General features: G+C 44.7%; 1 protein-coding gene across 1 annotated transcript in view; it reads right to left on the bottom strand.

The window, feature by feature from the left end:
• Nucleotides 1-9,311, bottom strand: part of LOC147115623 (uncharacterized) — a 31,393-nt gene extending 22,082 nt beyond the window's left edge. The window contains exons 1-2 of the mRNA XM_085990049.1: nucleotides 9,085-9,311; nucleotides 315-665 (exon numbers count right to left, since the gene is read on the bottom strand). Of these exons, the coding sequence (XP_085846175.1) occupies nucleotides 315-665; nucleotides 9,085-9,148 (415 nt within the window). The 5' untranslated portion in view covers nucleotides 9,149-9,311. The remainder of the gene's footprint in view (nucleotides 1-314; nucleotides 666-9,084) is intronic.
• Nucleotides 9,312-14,952: the final 5,641 nt, after the last annotated feature.

Raw genomic sequence — 14,952 nt, 5'->3', positions numbered from 1 at the left:
TGTTGTAAGGTCATTATTGTACAAAATACAATAACTTATCAATGAGTGTTGAATTAAGAAAGCAGCCAGTCTATTGGGATTTGCCTATAGATTTTGTCATACGAGCTGCAATATAACCGGTGGAGCACGGACATGTTAATCTCTGCATTGAAGAATTTAACCCTTAAAATAAATCATCCTGGTGATTTTTAAATCTTCCCTTTGTCATCATACTGAATATATATAAAAATGTATGCATGCTAAAATTCAACAATTTAGTTCTCGAGAATTTATTATAGCATTTACTTAGATGCTGGAAAAAGTATGAGACGTACCAGTAACAGTGATATTTGTTGCACTGGCTTTCTTTATAGTGACAATGCCAGCGAATGAGAACAGTTGACACCCGTATGCTCCAGAGTCGTTTTTCACCAGATGCACAATTGACATTGACGCTGTGTGGTTGCCAAGGTCCCATTGTAAATGGATATGGTCAGCAGCTGTGATGTTACTCGTCTTCAGATTGATTTCTCCAATCTTTAATTGGACACTATGCATGTATCTGTACCATACTATTCTCATGTCTTCAGTGACATTTCCATTAGAAAGTTTACAGTAGATGGTAGCTGAATCCCCACATTTCTTCTCAATAGTCAGAGGATACTGTGACAGAATTCGGGATTCACCTGTGAATAGAAGCAACAGAGTCATTCACATGTTGGGATGGGGCACCTCACAGATGTTTTCATGATTCATAAATGTGGTCAGTTAGTATGGTCTGATATATAGTACAATCCGATTCAACTCAGTCCATGTCACTCTGGCTTGTGGGGGCTGGGAGTGAGACTAGACCAGCAGTCAAAATGACCCAAATGTAGCTTGGATGATTACTGGAGACAATTCTCCAAAATCTGACTCATAACAGCTGGATAATCCATGACATCTGATAGGGATCCATATTCATAGTTTCCATTTTGCCATATTTTCCATTGATCTCTACAATATTGCCCAATTTCTGTAAATCAAACCAGTCCTTTGAATAGAATATATGTTCCCTACAGGTCATACACACTTCTACCCTTGCTTTACAACTATGTGGTTTGGCTCAGACCACAATTCGATTGTCCCAACTTTCCATTTGTTTGCAAAATAGAGCTGTATTGCAAAATTGGCACTGGATGTATCATACACCTTTAAATATATGTATTGCAAAAATATTCAGACCAGCTTCCATAGAGTCCTGAGATATTTGAAGCTGATTTGAATAAGTTTTCTTTGAAAGCGAGCTGTAACGTTGAGCAACATACAGTCCAGTACCTTTCTGTTGAATAAGGATCAAACTTTGCCAATTTATTGGTGAATTATGCAAGCGTTTGAGCTGTTGTGCTCTTTTGATATTTGTTGCATGAAAATATCGTCAAGCTACAAATAGTATCACATGACAAAGAAATGAACGAGATTTCCACAAAGTGGAGAGATTGATGTTGTCTCTTACTGGAGAGGTCAATGCATTGTGGTGGGGTATGTTTACAGTCCAGTTGTTGGGTAGCTGCCATTGTGTTACAAATAATAAACAGGCAAAAATAAAGAGCAAGCGATTGTCTCTATTTTCAAAAAGTTGCTGATATAATTGATGTAATTGCATTGATACAATGGAGACGTTCAGTCTTATGAAATTCATACATCTACTACTCAGTTAATGAATTACAGTGTATTTAGAAATGTCCAGGAAATCATGCAGTATAGATATGTATAAACTGTAAAGTAATATTAAAGGTACTAAGAGCAAGGCTTGGAATGCTGTATGGTCACCGGGGTTTTATTGATCTGTCATTGACCACCATGTCTAGCTTTTCTTTGCACTGTAATTAATGCACACTGGACTGTTGCCGCAGCCCATAATAAAGTCACATCTTTATCACTGTAGCCATCAGGATTACTATTCACTTGGATCTATGATTTACTTAATGGTTACTACTTCACTAGTTAATTTCTGATGTGACATTCCCATTTTGGAATGAGAGTTCAATATTGAAACAAAGAGTATGAGAAAGATGGAAGCAGAAGACAGGCGAAAGGAAATCACTGTGAAAGCACATGTTTTACCAGTGTCATTAATTCTATCAATCTTCCAGAATGTGACAGAGAAGAGTACAACATACACCTAATGTGTACTCAGGATTCTTTCTTGTGGTTAATGAATATCAGTGGAAATGCAGCATTAAATTGCTGCCTTAAAATGACTGCCAACAATTTGCTATCCTTTATATTAAGTAGTTTTTTTCCAACATTTTTTTTATACTGTTCTCTGGGAAGCACACAGAGTGTGCTACAAATAGTGTGTTGTAGGTTAAGGGCTAACAAAGAAGGTAGAGATATAGATCTTGCTGTTATATGACATTGCATGATGCTATACACCCTGTAGTTAGATTTAAAGTTTGCTGTTGTACACTATGCAATGAATAAGATAATTTAATGGTGTTTTTGTGATAAATTTCGAAGGTTGTCAGTGCTGGCAATGGAACACTTTTTCTTCTTATTGTCAGGGTTGAGCCCTCCCAGATCAGATATCGCATTGTTAGATGTGGAATGTAGTTCCTCTAACGCAGCCCCAATGACGAACTTTAAACTCAACCTCAGTAAAGTATCCTGTGCTGAATCAGTACAAATTTCCATTTCATTAGCCCTCCTGATGGCTTTTGAAGCTGTCAATTTATTGCCAAATTGTTGAACGTTTTGTATTGTCGAACACTGTACTGAGATTGCCAATACTTGGGAACCAAGGCTCATACTGTGGGGTGGGAGGGTAGTTGGATGAACCCCTTAAATTTATGCAGCAGAGTTCTGATTTGCCTTTTAATACTGTCAATAGTAGTTTGCTAAATTCCAACTGCACAGTTACTGATCTAGGCTCACACACACCCTCACTCTTGTTGCCCCGGAAGTAGAACAAGCCCTCGCTCGGGTCAGTCTGCTGCCTCTGGAACTGTGCCACATTTTGGTCAAAAGGCCAATTTTTCATTTGCAGGTTTGTTTGGTGAATGAAGCAATAAAAGACCAGCTAGCTGCATAGACTTCAGATGTTGCAGTGTCAGCATCAAAATGTATTTGCTAAATCAATTTGGAAACTTCTGAGCAGTTTACCCACCCACGTCTAAGTGTTAGGGGATGAGTCTTTTCTACTTATTTACAAAATACTCCAGCAAAGGAAGGAAATAATCAGAATCAGACACGACTAACATTGGAGTTCACAGTTTTAGAAATTTATATTTTACATATTATGCATTAAATATATTGTATACTTATTCTAGACATGCGTAGACTTCATTGTGGACCAGGCTCAGGCCTAGTGACAGGCTACCATGAGGGGGAAGTGTCTGAGATTGGTGAAAATAAATCGGTGCTGTTGTGCTCTGGTGAAAAATGTCACTCTCCATGTCTTACACTCATGGACCTTGAGCTGTGCTCATTATTGGCCCAGATCTTTCTGTCAAAATAACGGTGAGGCTGTTGGTGCTCATCGTTATTTAAGCATAAATGGTACAGCAACTTCAGGTGAGGGGCTGATGCGTGGTTAAATGCCAATACCCAAAAGCTGCCATCCTAGTTGCACCAATCCGCCATTAGAATCATAGAATTTTACAGCACAGAAGGAGGCCATTCGGCCCATCGTGTCTGTGCCAGCTAAAAAGAGCTACCCAGCCTAATCCCACTTTCCAGCTCTTGGTCTGTAACTTTGTAGGTTATGGCACTTCTAGTGCATATCCAAGAACTTTTTAAATGCTATCAGGGTTTCTGCCTCTACCACCCTTTCAGGCAGTGAGTTCCAGATCCACACTACCATCTGGGTGAAAAACCTTCTCCTCAACTCCTCTCTAATCCTTCTACCAATTACTTTAAATCTATGCCCCCTGGTTATTGACCTCTCTGCTAAGGGAAATAGGTCCTTCCTATCCAGGCCCCTCATAATTTTATGCATCTCAATAAAATCTCCGCTCAGCCTCCTCTGTTCCAAAGAAAACAACCCCAGCCTATCCAATCTTTCCTCATAGCTAAAATTCTACAGTTCCGGCAATATCCTCATAAATCTCCTCTCTACCCTCGTCTAGTGCAATCACATCTTTCCTGTATTGTGGTGACCAGAACAGTACACAGTACTCTAGCTGTGGCCAAACTAGTGTTTTATACAGTTCTAGCATAACCCCCCTGCTTTTATATTCTATGCCTCGGCTAATAAAGGAAAGTATCCGGCATAAAAACAGAAAATGCTGGTAATACTCAGCAGGCCATTGGCCTGAAACGTTAACTCTGTTTCTCTCTCTACAGTTGCTGCCTGACCTGCTGAGTATTTCCAGCATTTTCTGTTTTTATTTCAGATTTCCAGCATCCGCAGTATTTTGCTTTTGTAAAAGTATCCAGCATGTCTTCTTTACCTGTTCTGCTACCTTCAGGGATCTGTGGACATGCACTCCAAGGTCCCTCTGTTTCTCTACACTTCTCAGTATCCTACCTTTTATTGTGTATTTCCTTGCCTTGTTAGCCCTCCCCTAATGCATTACCTCACACATTTCCGGATTGAATTCCATTTGTCACTTTTCTGCCAGTCCATTGATATCATCTTGCAGTCTACAGCTTTCTCCCTGACTATCACCCACACGGCCAATTTTTGTATCATCTGCAAACTTCTTAATCATGCCCCCTAGTTTTGCAAAAGCGACATTTTGCTGTCTGCCTCACCATTGAAATGCACTGAATGTGTGAAGTTGCTGTATTTGCGCGGTAGATACAAATTAAATTCGCCACAGAAAGTTAAGTCTTGTCATTACAAGTGCAAGATCCTGCAAATCCATTGGTAGGATAGGCACACCAACGTCAGTGTTCTCGCTCAAGCCAACATCCCCAGCATCGAAGCTTTGACCACGCTCGATCAGCTCCGATGGACGGGTCACATTGTCCACATGCCCGATACGAGACTCCCCAAACAAGCGCTCTACTCGGAGCTCCGGCATGGCAAGAGAGCCCCAGGTGGGCAGAGGAAACACTTCAAGGACACCCTCAAAGCCTCCTTGAAAAAGTATAACATCCCCACCGACACCTGGGAAGCCCTGGCCCAAGACCGCACAAAGTGGAGGAGAAGCATCCGGGAAGGCGCCGAACACCTTGAGTCTCTTCGCCGGGAGCAAGCAGAAGCCAAGCGCAGGCAGCGCAAGGAGTGCATGTCAACCCAAGCACCCCACCCACCCGCCCCTTCAACCACCGTCTGCCCCACCTGTGACAGAGACTATAGGTCCCGCATTGGACTCATCAGCCACCTGCGAACTCATTTTTAATGTGGAAGCAAGTCATCCTCGGTTCTGAGGGACTGCCTAAGAAGAAGAAGAAGAAGATGTACCTGTTCATTACTGTTAATCGACCTCTCTGGCACTGAAAATTAACTATTAAAAGCGTGGAGTCCCATTCCTTCAGGAATTAATTGTTGTTGCAGATTTTAAAAATGTCATTTAAATTTTTTTTTTTACTTTTTCTTTCTGTCTCTTTTTATATTCTCTCTCTTAATCCAACCTTTCTTTCCCTCTCTTTATTTCTCTTTCTGTACCTGACTTGACATTGAATTCACCCACTCTAATTTATATCTCCTCCGTCGTTCCTCTGTTTATTTCTCAATCCTTCAATCTGATTGGTTAAGGGATATGCAGTTGCTTGCCCTGTTCACTCAGGTCCCAGATTGCCTGTTTTCCTCATTTTCAGACCCCGGAGTAGAGCTCGAATCTGCACAACATACCACAGGGAAGTTGCAGAAACACAATTTGCTGCAAATGCGGGTCAGCGATTACTGTATATTTGAGTAGAATCACACAAATGGGCAATTCACAATATTCTCAAAGTCTCGTTATTTTTAGGGAATGAAAGTCTCCTCCTGCGAAGGTTATCATTGTCCTGGAGTGAGTGGTTTAAAAACACCTACCCGAAATAACATTTATTGCAGTTATTGCACTTTTTTTGCTACAAGCAAATTAGAAATATTATTACCAAAGTAGTTCAAAATTTTTCTTTTATTGCCTTTTTGCCATTCATTAGTATTGAGCAAGCCACCTCAACATGTGCCTCATTCAGAGAAGCAAAGAACAATTTTCAGAAGATTGCAGCCAAAATAGTTGTTTAGAAAAGATAGCAATAAGCAATTACAGTGAAATAAGGGACACAGATTTGTTTCTTAGATTCCCAGAGACATTCTGTTATACCAATCGTCTACGTCTTCGCATCTTTATTTTGCATCTAATGTTGGTAAAGGATAGGACATGTATGCTTCTTTGCTGAATCGGGCATCATTTTTGAAAATAATGTGGCCTAGAAATTGAGTTGGCGCCGCGCCAGGGCTTTAGCGCCGGAAATTTAGCGCCGGCGCTAAGTCCCCCTGCGCGCGCCAAAAATTCAGTAGCGCCGCGCCCAGACGGCTGCCGGCGCTACTGGCGGGCGTGAGCGCCTCCCAATGGGCGCTGACTGCCGCATTGCGGCGCTAATCCGGCGCTGCGGGACCCGATGCGGTGCGGCAGGCTGGGGAAGTGCAGGCCTCCTCCTTCAGTTAAGGACGAGCTGCCTGCACCCCCCCGCTGTCCGTTCAAATATTGAAAAAAATGAGCCCGGCACCTCGGACAAGTGCCGGGCTTGCAGACCAGACGCATCTGTTCCGCGGGGGGGGGGGGGGCGGTGGAGGAGTCTGGGGAGGGAGGTGCGGGCAGGCGGCCGGCGGGAAAGCGGCCGGCCGCCGCGCGACCTTAATGCGCCGGCGCTAACTCGGGGAAGACTCGGTTGAAAAAATCTTAGTTGCGGCTGCCACGGGCGAGGCGGCCGCAACTCAATTTCGGCGCTGGGGCCCGTCACCACGGCAACCGGGACGCTGCGCACACCGATGACGTCATCGGTGCTGGCGCAGCGCAACCGGTGTAACGCCGACGGAAGGGCCCCACTGAATTTTCAAACTGGCCATAACTGCGGCGCTAGGCCCTCCAGCGCCCCAAATGGGGCGCTAAGCCTACTGAATTTTCAGCCCTGTGTGTTTATGCTGGAACTTTAATATTACTGTAAAACAGTTTAGTGAGTCTAAAACGACTGTGTAAGTCTGGAGTAAGGTTCTGACCGGGCTCTCCCCCCCCCCCCCCCCCCCCCCGAGGAGTTAGTCGAAAATCATTTGGATTTGACATCGCACAGAAAGAAAGAACTTGAAATTATATGGCATCTTATCATATCCTCAGGATGTGAAAGCACAATGGATTACTTCTGAATTGCTGTTGTTATGTAGGCAATGTATGCAGTGTCAAATTTAGTTTAAAAAGTGTGATTGGGTGCTTTTTAAACTTATCTAGAGCCGATTCAAATGTACTAAGTGTGTGGATGCACTCAGTTATTAAAACATTTAACACTTACATTGGTAGTTAAAGTATGAATGTATCCTAAGTTGCGTTATGCACCCTGATCTCAGAGTTCAAAGCATACAAGCTGGTAAATGTAATGAATTCCCTCCAAAATGCAGCAAGCCACAAAACATAGGAGTTGAAATTCCTCTTTAAAAGAAAACAACAGATATTGCCAGATTTTTTTGATAGAATGAATGGCTTTCCAGTGAAATGACATTCTTTAGAAACAACACGATTCAAAGCTGCAATTGTGTTGGTGCCGTTCTCCCTACTTTTCATTACAAGAGGAATTTCGGGCCCAAGGTTGTCGTCCTCCCCCCCACGCCCATTCTTTCCTTCCTGTCACTGGTTCAAACGCCCACACAAGGGTTTTTCCTTGCCTCCCATGATCACTGCATGAGAACCAATCGAAGAAACCTTAAACATAAATTTCAATAGCTTTTAACTAAAATGAAAGATTTCAGTCGCATTCTGTGTTCTCGCAGATGAACATAGGCCAAGGAATTCGTTTAGGGCGGTGGCACAAAATGGCCGGTATCGGATCGGCCGTCTGTTATACGCACCACCTAATATTCCATTGACTGCAATGGGACTGAATATCAGGCGCTGCGTATGGCGAACGGCTGATCCGATACCGCCTGTTTTGCGCCTCCGCCCGAGATGAATTTCTAGGCCATAAAGTGCTACTATGATTTAATCTTTTTCAAATTTTAAGCTGTATTTTTTGTTTATCAGTTGCCGCACAACAGCCAAAGTAAGTCAAGGAAAAACTGTTACACAGGGGTGTTACCCAACCGCACCATGGAAAGAAGCAGCAAGGCAGCTATGATTTTTTGCCAACCTGCTTGTTTCAGAAGTGTCAGCAGTATAAATGCTTTTCTGATCTGCCAAACACAAATATATATTTAAACTGAATTGAATGCCTGATTTAATACTAAACATAATAGTGTTAAAAGCCTGAGTTCTTGCTCATCCTCATTCACACCTAACGCAGTCTGTACTGTTGACTGTATCAGTATTACTTATCAACTGATCTGTAAGTGAGTCACTTTTGTGGCTTGTAAACGCAGTGTACCTTCAGCAGTAGATCCAGATTTTCATCTTTACTATTCTATTAATGTCCAACTAAACAGCCCTAATTGACAGCTTAATATTCACTGGAACCCCCATTATCCATCATATTGGTGGATAACAGTAAGCGGCAGATAATTGAGAGCCACCAAACCTTTGGGCTTACATCAAAGGAATGCAGATGTGCCCAACATAAATAACAAAAGAAACTTTGTCCTGGAAATTACGGTGAGTGATATTATTGTACAAGCACTTAATGCTCCACTATTGAATTCCTCTCTCTGCTATTTTAAGAGAACCTATTTATTTTAAATGAATTAATACTACTAAAATATCAAAGAAAGAAATCTAATAAAAATGCATCATGCATTCCTCCAATGACATTACTAACAGTAATTTCCAGGCTATTGTGGAGATGAAATGCAAATTACAAAAGATATATCAGTGGATTGTACTCATAAGGGGAATGTACTATACCTTTAACTATATTTCACTGTACTGAAAGTTCGATATTGTGAGTGAGTAAAAGTGCTAGAAACAAATCTGCTTCCTTCTAATTGTAAACTCCTCCTTCAACATTCAACAAGTCTAAAAGTCCACAAAATTAAAAAAAACTTACCCAGAGTATTTTGCCACAAAGACGCAGAAAACACCAGGAAGATTTGTTGAGCAAACAATATCATGGTCGTCTCTTTCAGAGCTCCGAGGAGACAACAGCCATTAATGAGTCAAGGTGACTGAACACGACACATGCTCTTAATACTCGTCTAATCTAATTTCCTCCAGAAGTGAGTAACAATCACGTCTTGGTTGCGAGTGTGTACCACCGCCCCCACAACAAGCCAAAGTCAATGCTTTAGCTGTACCTTGCTGACTGGGAGCTCCCCCTACTTGGTTTGCAGATCTCGCATTTCCTTTTAATGTGGCACAATTAACTGAGGGCGGCCTCTGATATGACGTGGTCCTCCCATTCGGAGGGGTACCCATTACGATATTTGCTTACAGCGTCCCCCTTGATATTGATTCCCGAAACAGGTGGCACAATTACCGCACCCTCTACCCGCGCACTTTCCCCACACTTTCCTACATAATAAACAGCGTAGCTCAAACAAAACAGATGATAAATACTAATTGGGACATCCCTTTTAGGGCCATTTTCTTCATTACTGATTGATAAGCAATGTATTTAAATAAATAGTGTTGAGCTTAAACGAATCAAATTCACTTCCATCCTTGTCCCTATTGACCAGCTATGACAATACAGAAAGATCTGCATTCAGCTTCTGCTCACCTTTAGTCTGAACTGAAGTAGTTGGTTGAAGAAGATTGTCTCTCCAGTGGGGAATTTTTGGGCAGCCTCAGTTCCAGGAATAAACAGACTGCTCGGAAAGCTCACCTCAAGCGCTATCCACTACTGCGCCTTTTTCAGCATGTCCAATTTTTTATTTAGTGTTAATGTTTTATTGTGGTAGGAGCATTACTGAAACAATTCTATTCTGGCTGAATGCACTTCAGTTCACATTCCTAGTGTAGTGGTAATGTCACTGGGCTAGTAATCCAGAAGCTTAGACTAATGATCCAGAGACATGAGTTCAAATCCCACCACGGCAGCTGGGGAATTTTAATTCAGCTAATTGAATAAATCTGGAATAAAAAGCTAGTATCAGTAATGGTAACCATGAAACTATCGGATTGTCGTAAAAACCCATCTGGTTCATTAATGTCCATTAGGGAAGGAAATCTGCCGTCCTTACCTGGTCTGGCCTATATGTGATTCCAGACCCACAGCAATGTGGTTGACTCTTAACTGTCCTCTGAAATGGCCTAGCAAGTCACTCAGTTGTAACAAACCGCTACAAAACACAATAATAAGAATGAAACCAGACGAACCACTCGGCACCGGTTATGGACACGGCAACAGCACACCCAGCCCAGTTGGCCCTGCAAAGTCCTCCTCACCAACATCTGGGGGCACGTGCCAAAATTGGGAGAGCTGTCCCACAAACTAGTCAAGCAACAGCCTGACATAGTCATCCTCACAGAATCATACCTTTCATCCAATGTCCCAAACTCCTCCATCATCACCATCCCTGGGTATGTCCTGTCCCACCAGTCGGGAAGGAGTGGCCCTGGGAGTTCTCAACATTGACTCCATCCTCATGAAGTCTAATGGCTTCAGGTCAAGCATGGGCAAGGAAACCTCCTGCTGATCACCACCTACTGCCCTCCCTCAGCTGATGAATCAGTACTCCTCCATGTTGAACACCACTTGGAGGAAGCACTGAGAGTAGCAAGGGCACAGAAGGTACTCTGGGTGGTGGGGGACTTTGATGTCCATTACAAGAGTGGCTCGGTAGCACAACTGCTGGCCGAGTCCTGAAGGACATAACTGCAAGTCTGTGCCTGCGACAGTTGGTGAGAGAACCAACATGAGGGAAAAACCTACTTGACCTCATCCTCACCAATCTACCTGTCGCAGATGCATCTGTCCATGACAGTATTGGTAGCAGTGGCCACCGCACAGTCATTGTGGAGACGAAGTCCCGACTTCACTTTGAGGAGACCCTCCATCGTGTTGTGTGGCACTACCACCGTGCTAAATGGGATAGATTCAGAACTGATCTAGCAGCTCAAAACTGGGTATCCATGAGGCGCTGTATGCCATCAGCAGCAGCAGAATTGTATTCCACCACAATCTGTAACCTCATGGCCCGGCATATCCCTCACTCTACCATTACCATCAAGCTAGGGGACCAACCCAGGTTCAATTATGAGTGTAGAAAAGCATGCCAAGAGCAGCACCAGGTATACCTAAAAATGAGGTGCCAACCTGGGGAAGGTGCAACACAGGACTACATGCATGCTAAAAAGCAGAAGCAGCATGCTATAGACAGAGCTAAGCAATCCCACAATCAACGGATCAGATCAAAGCTCTGCAGTCCTGCCACATCCAGTCGTGAATGGTGGTGGACAATTAAACAACTAACAGGAGGAGGAGGCTCCATGAATATTCCCATCCTCATTGATGGTGGAACCCAGCATGTGAGTGCAAAAGATAAGGCTGAAGCGTTTGCAACCAACTTCAGCCAAAAGTGCCGAGTGGATGATCCATATCGACCTACTCCTGAGGTCCCCAGCATCACAGAAGCCAGTCTTCAGTCAATTTGATTCACTCCACATGATATCAAGAAACGGCTGAGTGCACTGGATACAGCAAAGACTATGGGCTAAAAATTCAGTTTGGGGCGCCAAGCTCGCCTGGGCGCCGGAATTACTGCTGCGCGCGGAGCCACTTGCGCCATCGGGATATTCAGTTTCTGCGCCCCAAATGGAAGCCGGTCGCTAAACGAGGCTTCCCGCGCCCCGCTTGGGGCGCTGAAACTGAATATCGGCGCGTAAAGTGCCGCAGCGCCACCCGCTGCGGCACGGCACGCTGCGGTACTGCAGGCCTTCCTCCCACTGTTAAGGGGGAGGTGGCTGCAACAGCGCGATCCCCGCTCGCGAGTGCCGGCAAATGAGCCCGGCACCAAGGAGAAGTGCCGGGCTCTCGGGAAACAGCCGGCAATGCCGCGGGGGGTGGGGGGGGGTAGGAGGCTGGGGACGGAGGTGCGGGCAGGCGGCCGCCGAAAAAGCGGCCGGCCGCACCTCCACCTTAACTCGTGCCACTACCGCCACAGGTTGGCCCCTGTGTACCGGTCGCTATTAGCGGCCGGCGCGGAAGAGGCGGGCGCGACCTAATATGGCGGTCGAGGCGGTAGCGGGGCCTTTATGATTGTTATCTACATCGTAACATTGAATCTGTTAATTTTGTCCTTCCATGTTGTTAAGTGTTTAAGTTTACAAGATGCACTGCAGCTACTCGCCAAGGCTTCTTCGGCAGCACATCTCAAACACGCAACCTCTTCCACCTAGAAGGACAAGGGCAGCAGGCGCATGGGAACACCACTACCTCCAAGTTCCCCTCCAAGTCACACACCATCCTGACTTAGAAGTATATCGCCGATCCTTCATCATCGCTGGGTCAAAATCCTGGAACTCCCTACCTAACAGCACTGTGGGAGTACCTTCACCACACAGATTGCAGCGGTTCAAGAAGGCGGCTCACCACCACCTTCTCAAAGGCATTTAGCGATGGGCAATAAATGCTGGCCTTGTCAGCGACACCCACATCCCATAAACGAATAAAAACAAAATACCTAAGCCACTTTACTAGCCATCAACATCCCAGTAAGAAAGGTCCTTATCCAGTCAAGGCTGGAGGTATTGCCCTTTCAGGCTCTCATTGCAATTACAATGGTTTTTGCTGTTCCCTGCCTAAACCTCTCTGCCTCACTACCTCTCTTTCCTCCTTTAAGATGCTCCTTAAAACCTGTCTTTTTGATGAAGCTTTTGGTCACTTGCCCTAAGTTCTCCTTAAGTGCCGCGGTGTCCAATTTTTTGTCTTATAACACTCCTGTGAAGCGACTTGGGACGTTTTGCTACGTTAAAAAGCGCTATATAAATACAAGTTGTTGGTGTAGACATCCACGTCACACATTAACACTCACTGAAAGGATGGACTGACAGACTTCAGTGCTGATTCCAGGCCTCTGCCAATGCTGTTCCTTTGATGTGTAAGAGTGGTGGTGGTGCCTTGCCATCTGATTTTCTCTTAAACCTGCAGAAGAACACTTAGGCCTAGAAAGTAGTCTTGGGCGGTGGCTCAAAGCGGGCGGTATCGGATCGGGCACCCATTATACGCAGTGCCTGATATTCAGCTCTATTGACTGCAGTGGAATTGAATATCAGGCGCTGCGTATAACGGGCGGCCAATCCGATACCGCCCGCTTTGAGCCACTGCCTGAGACGAATTTCTAGGCCACAATCTTTCAGTGCCTGTGAATGGGGTAATGGTAGACGTTGCAGCAGATACTGATCCGCACTGAGCTCTGCATTTAATCAGAGAGTAAGTCAGTTTTAGAAATAAACATGACCACGTTTTTTTTTCTTTAACAGCATAAGCCGTGTATTTTTGTACTTCAGTGGGGAGCTCCTGGCTTTGGAGAGATCAACATTTTTTATTCATTCATGGGATGTGGGTGTCACTGGCAAGGCCAGCATTTTATTGCCCATCCCTAATTGCCCTTGAGAAGGTGGTGGTGAGCCGCCTTCTTGAACCGCTGCAGTCCGGGTGGTGAGCCACCTTCTTGAACCGCTGCAGTCCGTGTGGTGAAGGTGCTCCCACAATGCTGTTAGGGAGGAAGCAATGTTCCCTTTAATTTCATGCATGCGTTGTTTTTCCTATTTAAAAGCCAATGAGCCGGCTGCAGAGTGCTCATGCAGATTAAAGGGAACATTGGTAGGGAGTCCCAAGATTTTGACCCAGCGACAATGAAGGAATGGCGATATATTTCCAAGTCAGGATGGTGTGTGACTTGTAGGGGAACTTGGAGGTGGTGGTGTTCCCATGTACCTGCTGCCCTTGTCCTTCTAGGTGGTAGATATCGCGGGTTTGGGAATTGCTGTCGAAGAAGCCTTGGCGAGTTTCTGCAATGCATCTTGTAGATGATGCACACTGCAGCCACGGTGCGCCAGTGGTGGAGGGAGTAAATGTTTAAGGTGGTGGATGGGGGTGCCAATCAAGTGGGCTGCTTTGTTTTGGATGGCATTGAGCTTCTTGAGTGTTGTTGGAGCTGCACTCATCGAGGCAAGTGGAGAGTATTCCAACACACTCCTGACTTGTGCATTGTAGATGGTGGAAAGTCTTTGGGGAGTCGGGAGGTGAGACACTCGCTGCAGAAAACCCAACCTCTGACCTGCTCTTGTAGCCAGAGTATTTATGTGGCTGGTCCAGTTAAGTTTCTGGTCAATGGTGACCCCCAAGATGTTGATGGTGGGGGATTCGGCGATGGTAATCCCATTGATTTTCAAGGGGAGGTGGCTAGACTCTCTCTTGTTGGAGATGATCATTGCCTCGTACTTCATAGAGTAGGGTGGTGAATGTGTGGTACAGATTTTCCAGGGAGACAGTACTGGGGTAGATTTTCAACTTGCCGCCCAGGCATCAAGCTGTCTTTGCAGATTGCCCACCTATTATAGGAACTGCCTGAGTTTCATTCCCACTGGTGGAAAACAAAATCGGATGGTTTCTATAACAAGCTGTCAATCCTCAACACCAGTTGTGCGCCTGGGCAGTAAGTTGAAAATCTACCCCAGTGTCAGCAAGTTCAAGTAGTAGCTGGAACATTTTAGCCAAATAAAATGGATGAGAGGTTTAGATGATGTAAAATAATATGGAACTTATTAAACATTGCAATGGTCTTCACTGATCCCATGTATCTTAGGTACTATTCCCTATACTTCATTAATTCACATTAGTCTTTCAATAACAGGACTAGGATTGAAAAATCTGACAAAAGGCCATCGACCTGAAACATTGGCCGTAATTTTGCTGACCTCGACGGGTCCATGGTGGGCGATGTCGGTGGCGGGTTCCAACCCCGCTGCT

Source organism: Somniosus microcephalus, chromosome 6 (genome assembly GCF_052327205.1).
Source record: "Somniosus microcephalus isolate GS21.2 chromosome 6, FLI_Smic_1.0, whole genome shotgun sequence".
NCBI classification, from domain to species: domain Eukaryota; kingdom Metazoa; phylum Chordata; class Chondrichthyes; order Squaliformes; family Somniosidae; genus Somniosus; species Somniosus microcephalus.
The sequence above is the reverse complement of the archived record's forward strand: the minus strand, read 5'-3'. Positions and strand labels throughout refer to the sequence as shown.